Source organism: Symphodus melops, assembly GCF_947650265.1.
Source record: "Symphodus melops genome assembly, chromosome: 2".
NCBI classification, from domain to species: Eukaryota; Metazoa; Chordata; class Actinopteri; order Labriformes; family Labridae; genus Symphodus; species Symphodus melops.
Genome location: NC_136692.1, coordinates 20,481,434 through 20,499,393, shown reverse-complemented (window position 1 = coordinate 20,499,393; position 17,960 = coordinate 20,481,434). Strand labels below are relative to the sequence as shown.

Here is a 17,960-nt window from a genome sequence, read left to right as displayed (position 1 = left end):
TCTGTCTGTGTTTCGGTGTCATCTGTTCTGTGGGAGGAGACAGTGCGCCATCCATTTTGCTGTGAACCTTTAAACACTGATTCTGTGAGCAGGATCATTCAGATTGACTGTATCATTTAAATGATAACACACGTGTAAATGTTATTTTTTTCAAACTTAAAGTCATGCATTTGTCTGATTTCTCAGACGGATATAAATGAATAAAAATCTTCTTATAATAATAATTTATACTTTATTCCCCACGAGGGGAAATTCGGTTTACACTCTGTCTTATGAACATGAACACACACACATAGGCCGAAATACACACTCATGCACAAACAGGATCCTAGTGTGTCAGAGTGACACCTCTCCATTTTTCTTCTGTTAAAATGTTTACACCTGATGTATTTTTTAAAAGCAACATCATAACTCCTTTGACATCTTCAGCAAAGAGTGAAACCGTACTGAAAGATTATTGTTCTTTAAGTAGTTAAATTAATTTTAAATACACGTCATTTAAATGACATGTTCTGAGTGTGAGGATTTACACCTTCAGTTAAGTGCATACTCTTGCATTTGTGGATGACGCTGTTACACGCAACTAGCCTGTCCATATGAGGGGAATGTTGGGGTTGCACGCAGGTTGCCGTCACAAGCCCGTTGGCTGCGTTCCACTGGAATTTCCAAGTCACTGTACTGATCTTTTAACATGTTAGAGACAGAATGTTTCTATATAAATCTTCCTCTAAAATATGCAAAAACAAGAGTCTCCGGAAAGTTCCAAACAGTGTGTGCTGGAAACATTTCAAACAGAACGGATCAAGCTCTTCTTCAATACAGACTCTACTGACACTATTCTGAGAAATGAGAAAGTGGCCATGATCTGATCAGAATGAAAACTTGTTAAGAATTTTTAATGGATTGCAAAGAAGAACATATACTGAGATGAAAAGCAAAGTGGTTAATGGAAGGAGCTTTAAAGAGTACAATATCTGAAACATATTGCAGTAGTTTTGTCTACAGAAACCATAAGTTTGCTTTATTGAAGTTTGTGTTTTTAGTGGGCACCACATACCAGTATTTGTTTTGTACCAATGCAATGTAATAAATCCTTATACTGAGCAAGAGTAGAGTGTAGGACCTTCACTTTTTCAACCCAATGTAAGAGCCCTTCTTACATCAAGTAACTCATAGGTATCACAGATACTTACACATGTTTACAAAAATATTTTCCTGTAAAGCTTTTTTACACTATTGATAAATATTCTCATCATGTAACCACAACGACAAAGAGCCCCTTGAGAAACAATATCTCTGATCATACAGTATGTCTTCTGTCTGTTTCTACTTCCTTTTCTGTTCTATCCTCTTCACCACAGGTCAGGCTCCACCCAGACAATCTTCTTCTGCTCCTCCCAGATGATGGTGCGCAGGCTTGTGAGCAGAGAGGCCTGGTCACACCAGGAGTCTGGAGCCACGCTGTGATACAGACACGGCAGCTTGTCCAACAGGGGCTCCTCACTCCTTGAACATGCAAGGAGCTGCTCCTCTGACTGATTGTTGCGATGCAGCTTTGCCCTAGAATAAAGGATATAAAGCACAGGATGAGTGCAGGATCCACTGAGCAGCTTTTTTTTTCAAGATAAGGACAGGACAACTGGAGACATTGTGACGTAAATATGTGACGTTATTTCCTTCCAGCTAAAATTAGTTTGGCTTATCTAAATGAAACATCAACATTAAAGGTCAGGTTTTGTTTAGTGACAGCTCATGTTTCTCTCTGTACTTAATCTGAACTGGCAACATTTAGTGAAAGACAAAAATCTGCCTGAAGAGATACCAGTTTGTCCTGTCCATGTTGCAGCTGCAGGAGATCAAAACTTCCTCCTTTCTTTTTTTTTCTCGTGTTGCTATTCTTTAATTATTCAACATTAAAAAAAAGCTGGTTAGCAGAATTAAAGGCCTGTTTGTTACATGTATTTTGGATTAAATGTTTTTCATGGAAAGTTAGTTTTAATGTGAATGAATCCATTATTATTGAAATACACTGATGGATGGAATTTTCCTTTAATGTTTGCAACAACAAACAATAAACTAATAAATTCTATACTAAGATACAATACTGGTTCAAAAGAAGGTGGGACTTAGTGACATATGTAAATAAAACACAATCATTTGTACAATCACTAGAAAAGCTTTCACTGAAAACATCAGAGAGAAGATTTGTTATGATGTTCAAATTCTGAAAGTATATCCAACATACCTGCTCACCCTTTGTTACTTAAATGAGTGTGGAAACCTCAACCAAAAAATGTATCAGAATTATTTCAGGACAGCTCAACGTTTCGTACATTTCCACTGTTTGTTTTTTCAATGTGAGATGTTACACAGGACAAAGGTTGTCAATCGTCAGAGGGGTCATTAGTTTCAGCTGAGTGCACATTTCCATAGCTGAAATCTTAAGAGATGATCTTCATCTGATAGCTGCATTATGAGCAATGAGCTGAGCTCTATCAGAATTGATTTGAGAAATGAGGAATGTTTACCTCAATTTACGTGCACTGCGTGCAGACTGGCCAACGAAGATGATAATAGGGAAGATCTGGGCCCTGTGCAGTCGACGCACGCAGTCCAGCCCCATGGGCAGCACACAGTGGATCCCCTGTTGATTAAGGAGAAAGAATAATAGAATACAGGTTAAAAGCAGATTTCCAAATGAGCAAAAAGTCAGTGTTTTAACTTCTAATATTTTTACAACTTTAAGGCTACTATGACACTGCAGAAGGACGCAATGAAGATGTTAGCCAGCTTATGTTAAAGGGACACTTCACCCATTTGCATGAAGCTTTGTATCATTAGAAACATGGTAGTAGTGTTGAATGGTTGTGAATCCAGCCCTCATTTTGCCCTGAGACGGGAAAAATATGTTTTTCTTTGCCTGGAAGTTTTCTTCATGTGATGCAATTTCTCATCTCAGGGCAAAATGAGGGTTGGATTCACAACCATTCAACACTACTACCATGTGTCTAATGATACAAAGCTTCATGTAAATGGGTGAAGTATCCCTTTAAGAACGATTGTTTACCAGGTTTATCAACTGCGACTTAGTAAGTTAAGTTCACATACAGTTCATTGCTTTATAATCATAAAACTGAAGTCAAAGCTTTGGGAAAGTAGTCTGTGTTTTGGTCTTATACTAATGTGTAATAAAAATGTGTAATTTCTGTCCTGAGGATGGTGCACATGATCCACAAGTACAGATTGACTGAGTGTGTTTGAATACATACAAGAGTGTATCTCCACCCAGAGTGACCTGCATGTTCCTTTCCTCCCTTCTCAACATCATGAACTAAATCTGGGATCTAAATTGTGTAATATTAATAGCCAAAATAGCAATCCGAGGTATTTTACACAAGAACATGATGTGTTAGGAAAGGTCTGTATGATCAAAGAAATGAAGTTGGAAAATTGAAAACTATGAGTGTTTGTTAAAAATCTGAAAAATAGATTAGTGACTAAGTTCAATTAAGTTAACAGCCATCCAACTCTGTTTTTCTTGTATTCTGACCTTCTTCATGACTTTTTCGACACTCTGCAGGGTGTAGCAGAAGTTTCTTCCCTGTTCAGACTCCTCCAGGATCTCAGACCTCTGTAGACGAGCTGCCCGCTCGCTGGCGCTCAGCATTTCTGTCAAGTGAAAGATCGGAGCGATAAGGGAGAGAGAAAGATATAAGGTGTGAGGTGATAATACGTTTGTTTTCATTCATTTTAAACATGTGGACGAGTCATGTATACTTTTATTCTCAGTAAAATACATAACATGTTCTCATCTTTGCCTGTAAAGCTGTATTAAAGATCCTCATTATTGATAGCTGCATTGTCTTGAACTTGTTTGGTGTAATATCGGAGACATTTTGATGCGATCTTGTGTTCTCTTCCTTGCATTAGTCTTTGTTTTGATTATTAATTTCACTTCCAGACAATGACCATCAAACCTTCATATCACCTTATCGCTGCAGGGTTCAGGACAGCATTTACTGTCTTTATAGCCTCTATAAAATGTGTCACTATTTATACACAAAGTTTATTTCCTTCCTGGTTTGAAATAATAGACAAACATGTGCTCTGTTGATTAAAACAGACTCATCTGTGGGTGCATTGAAGTGTGTTACTCTGTATCTGAAGGAAAAAGCAGTCGTTGAAGGCTTATACTGCAACAGAAAAAAATATGAAATATAAATGCACAGGATGTCATTTCAGAAGAATAAAAGCATTGAATTCCCTACCAGGCTCACAGAGCTGGAAGCCCTGCCACCCTTCCAGCTTCTTGTCTAGGATGCGGCCCAGGACGGTGGGCAGCAGCAGGACAGGCCTGCAGATGGGTGGGTAGTGTGGGGTGACCAGGGTGTAAGGCATAAGGGACATACAGGTTTTAGGTGCTGATGAATCTTCTGCAAAGTAAATTATTCACATTAAGAGACAGGTGCATGCATTCATTAAACACATTTATCAAACAGCTGATGTAAGGCCTTTAAAAACATTTTTAGTTTTTGAACGTGCTACCACAGACAGCTTGTTCAATACCTGAGCCTGTGCTTAAGGTCTTTTCATCGTCCTCACTGACCCACAGTGGGTTCCTGCCCTGTCGCCCCGTGCTGACGATCCTCACTGTCTTCTCCCTATTCTGAGACCCCAAACGCCAAGCCTTGTGACAAAAATAAATATTCCAAGGAAAAAGTCAGCAGTGACATTTTGGATTGTTCCAGGAGCTGGTAGCATTTTTAATGATTCTTACCTTTTGAGACTTCTTTGTTTGAAAGCTAAGTTCTTCAATAACACGAATCAGAAGTCTTTGCGCCCTGTGCCATCACAAAGCAGAAGTTCCCAGGACTTTGAGTAGTGTTTTCAAATTACTTACAGGTACCAAAGCAATATGCTGTATATTTCTTATCTGTGTACCAACCTGTAATAGTTTGGTACGTTTCCGCTCTGGAGATCCAGTAGTTGACAGGGATGAACTTGACTGGCGTGCCATGAGTCCTCACTGTTGGCTGGTCGTGTGTTGGTCACATGTAGGATGTCGTTGCAGGACACGGCCAGGGACCCGTTTGAGCAAGCAGGGAAGGACATGTTGACACGTACATAAAAGGAGTCTCCTGATGATGTCTCACTGCTCTTCAGCACCTCATAGTCTGAAAAGGCAGAGGACACAAAAGTGAGTCTATGTTTGCATCTTATCTTTTCACAGGAGGAAATCTGTTACATTTAACTTGCTGTACACTATGGCTCTGGTTGTGTTTTTTTTAATTTTTTTATTGACTAATAAAAAAAAAAAAGGAATCGCCTTGTTTAGAGTTTAAAAACCAAAAAAACATCTTGTTCCATTTTTTTTGACACCAACTGTGTCACACATTCTTTTCACAGTGCCAAACCAAAAAAAAAGGCGCTCTCTCTGACACAGCAGGTTGATCAGCATTTTATCTTGTTGAACCTCAACAAGCCACATTTCATGTGAGATTTGTCACACAGCAGCTGGCCATGCCTTTAATCTCAAGAAAAACAAACTGTGTCCTGAAGGCATACAATCAGCTCAAGCCAAAAACGTGTATTTACTGCCAGTGCCAGGATACAGTGTTATGATCTATGGTTATGATTCTGCATATGCACATACACTCAACAAAAATATAAACGCAACACTTTTGTTTTTGCTCCCATTTGTCATGAGATGGACTCAAAGATCTAAAATTCATTCCAGATACACAATATTACCATTTCTCTCAAACATTGTTCATAAATCTGTCTAAATGTGTGATAGTGAGCACTTTTGCTTTGCTGAGACAATCCATCCCACCTCACAGGTGTGCCACATCAAGATGCTCATCAGACACCATGATTAGTGCACAGGTGTACCTTATACTGCCCACAATAAAAGGCCACTCTGAAATGTGCAGTTTTGTCTCACAGCAAAATGCCACAGATGGCGCAAGCATTGAGGGAGCGTGCAATTGGCATGCTGACAGCAGGAATGTCAACCAGATCTGTTGCTCGGGCATTGAATGTTCATTTCTCCACCATAAGCCGTCTCCAAAGGCGTTTCAGAGAATATGGCAGTACATCCAACCGGCCTCACAACCGCAGACCACGTGTAACCACACCAGCCCAGGACCTCCACATCCAGCAGGTTCACCTCCAAGATCGTCTGAGACCAGCTACTCAGACAGCTGCTGAAACAATTGGTTTGCATAACCAAAGAATTTCTGCACAAACTGTCAGAAACCGTCTCAGGGAAGCTCAACTGCATGCTCGTCGTCCTCATCGGGGTCTTAACCTGACTCCAGATCGTCGCCGTAACAGACTTGAGTGGGCAAATGCTCACATTCGATGGCGTCTGGCACGTTGGAGAGGTGTTCTCTTCACGGATGAATCTCGGTTTACATTGTTCAGGGCAGATGGCAGACAGCGTGTGTGGCGTCGTGTGGGTGAGCGCTTTGCTGATGTCAATGTTGTGGATCGAGTGGCCCATGGTGGTGGTGGGGTTATGGTATGGGCAGGCATCTGTTATGGACGAAGAACACAGGTGCATTTTATTGATGGCATTTTGAATGCACAGAGATACCGTGATGAGATCCTGAGGCCCATTGTTGTGCCATACATCCATGAACATCACCTCATGTTTCAGCAAGATAATGCACGGCCCCATGTTGCAAGGATCTGTACACAATTCTTGGAAGCTGAAAATGTCCCAGTTCTTGCATGGCCAGCATACTCACCGGACATGTCACCCATTGAGCATGTTTGGGATGTGCTTGACCGGCGTATACGACAGCGCGTACCAGTTCCCACTAATATCCAGCAACTTCGCACAGCCATTGAAGAGGAGTGGACCAACATTCCACAGGCCACAATTGACAATCTGATAAACTCTATGCGAAGAAGATGTGTTGCACTGCATGAGGCAAATGGTGGTCACACCAGATACTGACTGGTTCTGAGTCCCCAGACCCTCAATAAAGCAAAAACTGCACATTTCAGGGTGGCCTTTTATTGTGGACAGTCTAAGGTACACCTATGCACTAATCATGGTGTCTGATGAGCATCTTGATGTGGCACACCTGTGAGGTGGGATGGATTGTCTCAGCAAAGCAAAAGTGCTCACTATCACACATTTAGACAGATTTATGAACAATGTTTGAGAGAAATGGTAATATTGTGTATCTGGAATGAATTTTAGATCTTTGAGTCCATCTCATGACAAATGGGAGCAAAAACAAAAGTGTTGCGTTTATATTTTTGTTGAGTGTACTTTACATCCATGTGGATATGTGTGCAAGCACGTTTTCTCACATAAATTATATTAGCAAAAAGCATTAATTTGTAATTTCAGAATGTGTTATTTTCATTCTGCTGTACTCATAGCATAACCACAAATTGTCCCAGTGCCACTGTGCAGGATTTGTTATGAGAAGTGTTAGGTTCCCTTATTCATTTCAGAATTATATTTCTGAGCTGAATGTAACACATGCAGTAAAAATTATTGTACAGTATTTACATTCTGATGAACATACCGTCTTGCCGGTTCCGAAGGGAAAGGTTACAGGGGCCTCTGATTTGGCCCAGTGCCCACATCGCCTCCTCTAGAGTGGAATCCTCCAGGACCATCCTAACACCTTTCTGGTTGTTCTCGTACTTCACCTGCAGAAAAAAAAGCCAAATATAGTAAGAAAAGCCTTCAGAGTGAGCTAGATTACCGCAGCAATCGGAAACACACTAAGACTAACCTCCACTATCTGTGCTCCGGGGCTGATGCCGACAGTGTGGGCAGCGCTACCTTCTGCTACTTGGTGCACAAACACTCCAGTCTTATTGCCTCCTATCACTGACAGCTGGCTGAGCAGTGCCTCTCCCTGGAAAGAGATGCTGAGAACTCTGCCGTTCACGCGAAGGGCTTTTGGACGAGATCGCATCAGGAAAGGAGGGGGTGTTGTTCTTGACAGGCTGGTAAGAAATAAATGAGGGGAAAAAAGAAGAAATAAGCAGGAAATATGTCGTGTTTAATTAAAACAAAAAACTTTTTCTTTTTTTTACTACAATTCAGTTGGCTGTGCCTGAGAATATATTAGGTGAAAATCTATGTTCACTACTTACTCACTTACTTTGTGTTCACTGCTTTTTAACATAGTAATTTAATATGCTTAACTAAGTTGGGACAATATTATACTTGATAGGCACTTTACATGAGCATTAGTTTTCAAATATGTTTCAGCATTTTGCTCGCAGTACTGCTGTGTCTAATAATCTGAAAGAGTTGAATTAATGTGCTTCACATTTTAAAGGTATCTTGTATGAAGCCAAATTATAATCTTGGATTGAACAGTGTTGATTCTGTGGACAGACTTACCCATCAGGGCTGGAAACAGTAACAGGGGAGAGCCTGGGCGTGTGCTCGTCTTCATTCCCCACTAAACAAAAGAGAAGCTCTTTGAGTGATTTGGCATCCAGTTTGTTTACTGAGTAATAACATGCTTGTGGATAATGTGTTACTTTACAACCCTGCAGGCTCAACATAGAAAATAAGCAAATGAGGGATGCGCCAGAAACACCATGGCTGTGCCAGAACCCCCCCCCACCCCCCACCATACAGGCACACAAACACACAAACAGACACTCACAGAAAGATAGTTAATGTACAAACCATGGAGAATAAACTCAAAGCTGTCCGTCAGAGAATCAGTCTCAGCTTTCTCCAAGCTACAGGACAAGAAAAAAAACAGCTTCATAAGCTCCACCAGTGTCTGTTTTAAAAAATCATGTCCACATAGACCAATGATGTTGGTTAAAGAGCCCAAAACAACTATAACAAAGCAAATGATTACCACAGGTTACATAACTATGCCATTCTTCCACCCAGGTACAGGTTTGATGGGTAGAAATTATTCAAACCTTATTGCTGACCAGTCTGAATCCTTGTTGAACAGTATCAAACAACCTACTTGTCTTATTTCTTAACACTCTCTTGTATAAGCTTTCTCCTCTCTTATCTAAACCTCTTTCCATCCTGTAAATAAATCATCTATTTAAAACTAGTGTTCTCATGTTCACAGAGAGGAATGCAGAGGTCAGGACACAAAGACGTCATCATTCCTGGTGTGTTTACAGACAACTGCTTTGTCATTGAAAATTCACCTACTACCTTAAAAAAAAAAAAACCATGAGGCGCAGACCGCAGTAACATATACGATAACACTAATGTAGAATGATACAGACCTGTTTTCAGCATGTAGCTCTTCTTCCCTTCTGCGCAGAGACTCCAGACCAGGGGGCTCAGCATTGTTTGATCTGACACTACTTGTTGTATTATCTTCACACTACACACAAAAAAAGGTACACAAGATAGAAATGTGCACTTAAGTCCTGTGAAACTGTTTATAATAATAGCATACAAATATACTGTATAATAAAAGCTAGCGTTCAAACTACTAGAACCTGGATTGCTTTTTATTCCAAGCTGCAATGAAAGCCTAAATGTTTTGGATTATTTATACTTCAGAATATTTAGACAAACATGATCTGATTGTGATTCAGTTTTTTTTTCTAGTTTTCTTTTTTCCAAAGTCAAGTTAGCTTCTTTCAATACCAAAGAGACACATACAAACAAATCTGATTTTCTAAAATGTGTCAAACTTCAACTTCCTGTGTTTGTGTGTTTGTTCATCTTTCAGCACTCTCAAACTCCCTACCACTCAGCCTCAAGCACATAGATTCTTACTGCGAAAGTATATATTTGGAAAAATAACATTTTAATTTCCAGACAAAGATGTGTAAATGTTTTTTTTTAAATGTTAGGGATAATAGATGGATAACAATCACAAAGCATCCCCCCCATGGCTGGTTTTGTAACTCAACAACACACACGCACCTCTGAATTGCAGACACTCATTGACATGGGATTGATTGCATCCATACGGCGAAGTCTACGTCTCGGTCTGGTTGTGGAATCTTCAAAGCTGGATCCTGGGTTCCCCCATTCCGCCTCAGACTCCTTTCACAAATAAATAGATTACTGTGTTAATATGATCATTCCTGTTGTGTTAACGTGTGTGCTGCTCTGTTCTTGTGTGAGATATTACATCACAGCTCTGCTGTTGACTTCTGGGACTGTGGTTGGCCTGCAGGCTAAAGACACGCTCCTGGAGCTCCACCAGCTGACACCTTAGGGTGTCCTTCTCAGCCAGCGCACGGGCAATCATTGACTGTGCCTCGTTTCTGGACAGGTATGCCTACAAACCAAGAGAACTGTACTTAACATCATGCAGTCCTTATTTTACAAAGAATTAACCGAGTACACATAATTGAAATGAAATGTCATAACGACAACCTGTTTTAGTCAGCTATCAATATAATCATTGAGCTCCATGACAGAAACTTGGAAAAGAGAGTCTGAGTCATAGCCTATTCTTCTCATTGTTTGATGATGCAAAGAAGAAACTCTTACACAATCATGTGTGTACATTCTTCTATTAAACATGAACATTGAGCAGTTCTGCTTCTGGATTCCTATTTTTTATAATTTAGGAAATATTATTTTCTCATCAAGTAGGATAAAAGCCTTCGGTCTTCCATTTCATAAGTTTGGTGCATAGAAGAACAATGTGTCTGTCAAACACCTCAAAGTAAACTCCCCACACACTGTGTAATCTGCCAACAAATATTAACTGGCAACAGGCAAACAAGACAAGCTTGATTCGGCTTAGTAACGGAATGTTGCTAAGTTAGACAGTGTGCAGGACTTTACCGTTACATTAACATTTTATAATCAAATATCAGAGTTTTCTTTCAGCCCTGCTTTTAAAATTGTAATGAGATAGGTTTTTAAACAGCAGGTTCGTCAATAACACAGCCATGTTGATGTGGCAACACACAGAGAGCCTGATTCACTCGTTAATAACAGGCTGTAAGGTCTAATTATAGCCGAGTGTTGTCGGTTACTCCTTAGCTCCAGAGGACAGTGGCAACTACATACAGTACAGTATGTGACAGGCTTTTCACCACCTCATGATATTCTAGAGTGTGGGTGGATTGTGCATTTTATTCATTTTGACATCAATGACATATCGAAGTTAAATCAAAAAAGTATTTAGAAACTAGCTTGGGAGTAATCATTTTGGCATGGCAGCAACAGAGGACATGTAGCAAAACATGATGTTGTGATTGTAAAAGGTGACTCATCAAAAAAGACTAAAGAGGGTCTTTTCTAAAAGATTCGTTTAACCGGGAACTCTTGTCCAAGATATATTAATGACTTGGAGAAACAGAGAGTCAAGAGAACATGTCAGAATGTGATTCTCTATCAGACAGTGCCATCTAAAAAAACAAGATCAGTGCTTGACTAACAGGATTACTCTTCACCAAAAACAGTACAGTTTGAATGATGATCAGTTCCTTGCCTGGTCTCTCTCCGCTTGCAGCTCTCTAATCTGGTTCTGGATCACAGTGGTCTTCTGTTGGTGCATGTCACAGTCCAGGGTCAGCTGCTGCACCTGGAGGCTAAGGCACTCCTTCTGATCCCAAAGCTGAATTCAAAAACACACATAATACAGCAATGTGGCCTCCGGTAGTTCAGAGATATATATTATAGGATTTTAGAGGGTTTGATAAGCAAGTCAGGGTTCTGTTCAGCTGCACAAAACATGTTCTTATTTGTTTTGTGGAACCGATACTAAGTAGTGCATAGTATCACTATTACACAATATCTTGTTTTTTACATGATTACATTACTTCTTTATGGTTTTTATCTACCTTTACAACTCACAAGCACCAAACGGGCAGCTTAAGAAATAACTTGAATCACAAATGCTTCTCTGAACAAGGCTTTTTGCACTAAATGGTGCAGTGGGATAGTTAAAGGCTGTTTATAGCACAGATATGTCAGAATTTGCATGACATTTCCTGATCCCTGAATGAAACATACACAAAAACAAAAATATACACACCCCTTGCTGTTCCTTTAACAGCTTTTCATTCTCCTCTCTGTAACACCTGAGCTGCTCTGCCAGCTCCGCCTGGCTGTCTATAGCCTCAGCCAGGTCCTGGGCAAGGATGTCTCGACCAGCCTGTCATGAGACATGACATCGCACCGACAGCAGATGACACTTAAACATTAGACATCTACTTCAGAGAATTTTTATGCAAAATTGATCACTGTCGTCGATTCACCTTAACAAGCTGGCAGGGCAGACTCCTGACGCCCTCTTGCAGTTGTGGATAGACGGGCTGAGAGGCACACCTAAGCGAGCGTCGCTGCTGGAACTCATTCTCTTTTTGCGCCTTCTGCAGCTCTGTCTGCAGCTGATACACCTGCCGCCACATAAGAACAACACTCCTGCTTAATATAAAGAATATTTCAAATATTGGTTATTGAGTAATAATTTAAAAAAAAAAGTTTTTCCATTTTAGTTCGGTAAATTGTGACCAAAACTTACAACGCCTTAAATTGTAATCTTATGATCAACCTAGAATGTTAATTAACTATATTGTGAATAACATGTCAATAAGCCTGTTCCACTGGTTACATCCACTCCTTATATGCAATGAAAGACACTGTTACACTGGGACTTCTTTATAGTTCTGTTGCCTCTGAGCCAAAGCCCAGATTCCTCAGCTGATGTCATTTTCTCAAAGGCTGTTTATACCTTGCGTACATCCATGGTGACCGTGAGTGATCTGATAACAACTGAATAGCACTTACTTGCAGGTGTTTACATTTAACATTGACAAAACATTTCACTGAGTACCTGTACTTGAGAGTGGAACTCGCATGCCCGCTTCATGGGTGCAGCATTGTTCTCCCAGTTCTCAAGTTGAGGGAGTAGATCTTAAAGGGGACACATTATCCCCTCTTGTTTACCTTTTCAAACAGTCCCCTGTGCTCTAAATGAAACATCTGCGCTGTGCTTTGGTTCAAATATAACATGAATTAAGCATCAGAGGAGGTTTGTGACCCTGTGGAAACCAGCTCTCTCAAAACACTCCATTTTGGTGTGTGTGTCTCTTTAAATGCAGTAAGCCCCCCTGAATTGTCCCAGTAGACATCACTCCTCTGTATAGTCAATAACAATGGCTGACAAGCGCAAAAGTTTTGCTCTAGGCTGGGGGTGGAGTCCATTGGAGGAGATATCAGGGGAGGGGAGGAGATTTTCCAACCAGAAACCAACTTGTGATGTGACAAACTGAGAAAATTTGAAACAGAGCATCTTTTTTTATCTGTGTTGTAAGACTGAGGCAGACCACAAACAAAGGATTGGGTGGATTTATTTCAAATTGTGTTTGTCGATATACACTAAGGTTACCCAAATAAATGTTAGAAAACACTGTAGAAGTGGATTTTTCACAATATGTCCCCCTTAACGCTACTAAAGGCAAAAGAGCGACTTCCAAATCAATGAGGACAAATTCGCGCCAGACCACCTGTGTTCAGTCTGAGCTGTGGGATCAAAATCTGTTCTTAGGTCTTTCAGTAATGTGGCGCACATCTAGCCTTATGGTTATACACTTGTTTCCACCATGGATGAATGCGACTGCAAGATGAAAACAGCCTCTCAACATTCAAGAGTTTTTACAGGCTGTATTCACAGTGATGATGGAATTGTTATCTAAATCTACCATGCTCACATTTCAGTTCTTTCACGCTGACCTTCAGAGGACTTTCCCCTGAGATCTCAGCTTTGTGTTTCAGGGAGGAGAAACTCATTTTATGAATGCACAAGTTCCCTAAGGTAAAAAAAAATAGATTATGGAGAAGAAAACTGACCTGCAGGTTGAGGTCATGGAGGCGCATATTCACAGCTGATTTCTCCTCAATGGCCGCTGTGTAACGCACATACAAGTCACACTTCTCATCCTTTAGCCTGGTGACATCATGTTGCAAAGACAACAGGTGCCTCCGCAGGCGTTCATTTTCAGACTGAAGGCATCTGGATTTTTCCTCCTGCTCCATTATCTGCCTAATCTCTGACTCCAGGGAGGCACAGCGCGCACTCATCCTGCTAGCCTCACATCGTGCCTGTTGAAGCTCCTTCTGCATCCCTGTAACAGCTCTGACCAGATACTCTGTCAGCTCAGAGTACTTTATCAGGCCTGCAAGGAGAGCCATGTGGGTCAGACATATAGTTTAAAAAAATATATATATATATTTCCCTTCAATTGCAGGAAGACTTTAAGCCACTGACCACTGAATCCTGAAGGCTCAGTGCTGGGTTTCTGTCCAGTAACTTGGGTGTACAGGATCGGGTAGTGGATCATCAGACTCTCCAGCAAAGCCACAGCGCCATTCCTCCCCTGGGTCCTCAGCAAATCTAACATATAGCCTGGAAACAGTTGAGGTCAATAAAACACTATCCAGCTCAAACTATAACCATATCAACAAACTTCCTCTAAAAGATTTGACGATAAGCAAACCAACAGGGGGACATGTATGTTTTCTCTTGAATTGCTAATTTAAAGCAAAAATGATAATCTGCAATAGTCATAAGTAAACTCTTGAAAGTTGTGTAAAAGCAGGTCAAGACACTTTAAAACTAAACAACAACATTACATGTCACTTTTTGTGATTTATAGTTGCTCTAATCTCTGATGTGTTGCTGGAATTGCTGTCTATTGAAAACACATTCAAAAGGCTTTCTTAATACACCAGGAGCAGTAGAAACTTTCACTTGTCCTGAACACATTAAGGCAGACAACAGTTGGCCTACTCCATAATGTCATGGCTTTAAATTTCTTAGAAGTGCAGTCAGAAATCTCACTTGTTCTCATGCTGCGGTTGGTTAGATTGTGGCAGGAGAGGATCTCATCCTGGTCCATCTCGCTGAGCACCCTGGCCTGCCTCAGGTATGGAATCAAGTTGCATGGCTGCACTCCAAGGGAGATTCGGTGTCGGTTGTCGTTAATCAGCTCCCAAAGTTCTTCCTCGCACCGCTCTTTGAGGTCTGGAACCTCAAGATCACACTCCCCTGACATCGTGACTTGAGAGAGAGAGGGCTGCCTTCTACTAAGTCAGCGGGATCGCATGGAGCAAACACACGTACTAAGCTGCAAAGACAGACTCATTCCTGGAAGAAAAACAGTACGGACTAAAAGAAGCAGAAAAGCACAACACAGGGACAAGGCTCTTTCCACGCCCTGTGTGTCACAACGTGTCTCTGTTTTTAAATGTGGGTGTGTAGCAAAACCTGTAAAGCAAGCCGTCTGTGATGCAGCTCAAAAAGTGACTGCCTTAATGAAGAGCAGACACACACTTGTATGTGGTGACTTCACAGCATTAGATCATTTTAAAAGCATAACATTAAATCAGATCAAATCTGATAGATAGCATTAATGAGCCTGACTGCCAGTTGAACAATGACTCAATGAGACCTAAACATTACAAAGTTTGCACGTTTGCTTTAATAATTCCTAATCACAGTAAAGCAAACACACACCAGACTGTTGACAGGAGCAAACACTGAGCTGTGACGTACAAAAGTTACAGGAGGAAATAAGGTGTGTGTGTGTGTGTGTGTGTGTGTGTGTGTGTGTGTGTGTGTGTGTGTGTGTGTGTGTGTGTGTGTGTGTGTGTGTGTGTGTGTGTGTGTGTGTGTGTGTGTGTGTGGAGGAGGGGTGGGGGTAGGGGGGTCAGTCACTGGTCTGTAAAATGTACTGGTAAAAAAACTAATTAAAGCTCTCATCATGGCAACATAATGCAAATGATACACTGGAAAAAAGACCCGGAATAAAAACGGGGAAGTCACCAGTTATAGGAAATATGATAAAAAAATAAATCATTAAATAAAGATGACACACGTAATACGAAAGCACAAGCGCATGGCACTCTGGACTATGGACATATAAAGCTCATTTAACTTACATGTGAATAAATAAATAATCCTCCCGCATCTGCATCTCATACTGTATAAGAAACTCTGATCTACTGCTGTCTAAAGTGCAAGACCCAGTATTCTGTAACCTGAACCGCCTCTTTTAACAACACAGAGCTTATCTCTTATTATACCATGAGGGCAAATGAACCCTATGGATTTTCCCACAGAGTTTGTTTGATAATGTACAAGGAAAGCATGTGCAGCTGTAGTTTTTATGATGACAGGGGTTCTGTGTAAAGTGGTGAATGTTTAAACTGGTTAATGTCCTTCAGGCTTACAGTGTAACTTTTGAATGAATGGCAGACTGAGAGCACTCATTCAGTGTTCCAACATTGTCATTTTGCCAGTCCCTGAAAAGGAATTTATAATAATGGGGTCAAACCGATCAAAAGAGCCGAACACTGCATTTGGCAAGACCAGGTCTGGAGTGGCGTGAGAGCTGTATCTCAGATGTGGGAAACATGTGAATCTTGGGAATCCAAGCAAAAGTCAAGTCAAATCAGGTTTATATAGCACATTTACAACAGCTTTAGCTAACCAAAGTGCTTTACATGCACACACACCAATTCTTACCTGGACTATAAATAGTCAGGGAGTCAAATTACTATTGTTATTATCATCAAATTAAAAGGATAAGAAACAACCATTCTAACGGATAAAAGTCATCAAAAGGGTAAGAAGCAATGAGACTATGCAAGGCAGGGGACGCCCTCTTCCCTGAGTCAAGCTTAGAGCTGACTGCATACCTTGTTCACCCTCCTCCTGGAGGGTTGGGAACTGAGTGAGGGGAGTATCCAGGATCTAAGTGATAGTATCCAGGATCCAGGAAGTGAGCGAAAGAGGTGGGCACCCTCCAGTGACTTTTCGTGGATAGTCGGTGAAATGTCACTTCCTTGTTATTTGGGGCTGATACTGCTGGCTTGGAAAAGCCCGCTCAGCATTTCAGATAAAGTGGAGGATGGGGTGGGGGGGATTAGTGAGCGGGTTATGCCCAGCAAGGGTCCTTCCGCTTGATCCTGATCCATTTGCTGCTTCTTTCGGCTGCCTCAGAGACTGATCTAACTGTCTGTCGCAGCGCTTGTCAATGGATGCCAAGGTCTTTCAGCAGCCTGATGGTAGAAGAAGCAACAAAACATCTGCATCCTACTTCAACTGGATAGACTTTTGCTTTCCATCCTTGTTGGTGAGCATCGGCTGCCAGTTCTGTGTAGTGCAGTTTCTTGCGCTCATAGGCCTCTTCTGTTAAATTCTCCCATGGGACTGTGAGCTCTGTGATGTCGACAGACCTCAGTGATGGGGACCAGAGTACCAAGTCTGGCCTAAGGGTGGTGGCTGCAATCTCAGGTAGAAAGATTAGTTGCTGACCAATATCGACTTGCATCTTCCAGTCCCGGGCCATGGCTAGTTGTCCAACTTCTGGTTTAGTAGGGGGGATGGTTGGGCTTTTTCTGTCCCTCTTGGATGAAGGTTGGGCCCTTGGCCTAGCAGCCTGAGGTGAGGCTGGTCTTACAACAGGTCAGGATGTGCTTGAGAGTTGCTGGATTTGGGCAGAGGGTTGGGTCCTCACCATACCATTGGTGGAGGCTTTTTGGAGATAGGAGAACATCACATGTGGCTCTGATGATGAAACTGATGTTGCTTGCCTCCTTTTCTAGGCTTTCCCGCCTGCTCCATTGCCCCTACTTGACAAGAGAGAAAGCCTTTGCTCTTCTTTCTGACGGCGCACCTCATCGACCACCATTTTCCTCCTCTCTGATGTTGAAGCCTTACGCCAAGTTGGCTTACTTGCTGTAAGACTAAAGCCTCCTCTTCCCAATTGGTCGTGCCCTACAATATCACTGGGGCTGACTTAGCATGATGCACCACTTCAGATGGTGTCCATTTCCGTCCAGTCAACAAAGGTGGAGCAGCATTGCTGATGATTTGGTCTCTGGAGTCCTTTAAAGTCATCTGACGTTTTACTTTAGAGCACTTGTACTCTTTGGTGAGGCTTGTGATAGGAAGTTCAAGGACCCCTTTGCTCCTTGGGAGGTCTCTGTGGTTGGGTGGGTTCCTCCACCAGCATTT

At 41.4% G+C, this 17,960-nt stretch overlaps 1 protein-coding gene across 1 annotated transcript; it reads right to left on the bottom strand.

The window, feature by feature from the left end:
- Positions 1–1,286: 1,286 nt before the first annotated feature.
- On the bottom strand, positions 1,287–15,060 carry card14 (caspase recruitment domain family, member 14). The gene is made up of 20 exons (XM_079337510.1): positions 14,781–15,060; positions 14,208–14,345; positions 13,790–14,115; positions 12,196–12,336; positions 11,973–12,092; positions 11,427–11,552; positions 10,110–10,259; positions 9,899–10,021; positions 9,247–9,347; positions 8,675–8,730; positions 8,381–8,441; positions 7,761–7,977; positions 7,548–7,674; positions 4,946–5,174; positions 4,778–4,841; positions 4,567–4,687; positions 4,269–4,433; positions 3,551–3,669; positions 2,529–2,644; positions 1,287–1,560 (listed from the first exon to the last, which is right to left on the bottom strand). The coding sequence occupies exons 1-20, from the start codon at positions 14,992–14,994 to the stop codon at positions 1,353–1,355; spliced, it is 2,922 nt and encodes a 973-aa protein (XP_079193636.1). The 5' UTR covers positions 14,995–15,060; the 3' UTR covers positions 1,287–1,352.
- Between the last annotated feature and the right edge of the window lie 2,900 nt (positions 15,061–17,960).

Excerpts from the sequence above, each read along its gene's own strand:
- card14 (XM_079337510.1), bottom strand. The coding sequence starts at position 14,994 with ATGTCAGGGGAGTGTGATCTTGAGGTTCCAGACCTCAAAGAGCGGTGC. Across the intron at positions 7,675-7,760 it reads CCGGAGCACAGATAGTGGAG|GTGAAGTACGAGAACAACCA; the intron begins GTTAGTCTTAGT and ends TTTTTTCTGCAG. Across the intron at positions 4,842-4,945 it reads AACGTACCAAACTATTACAG|GGCGCAAAGACTTCTGATTC; the intron begins GTTGGTACACAG and ends GTGATGGCACAG.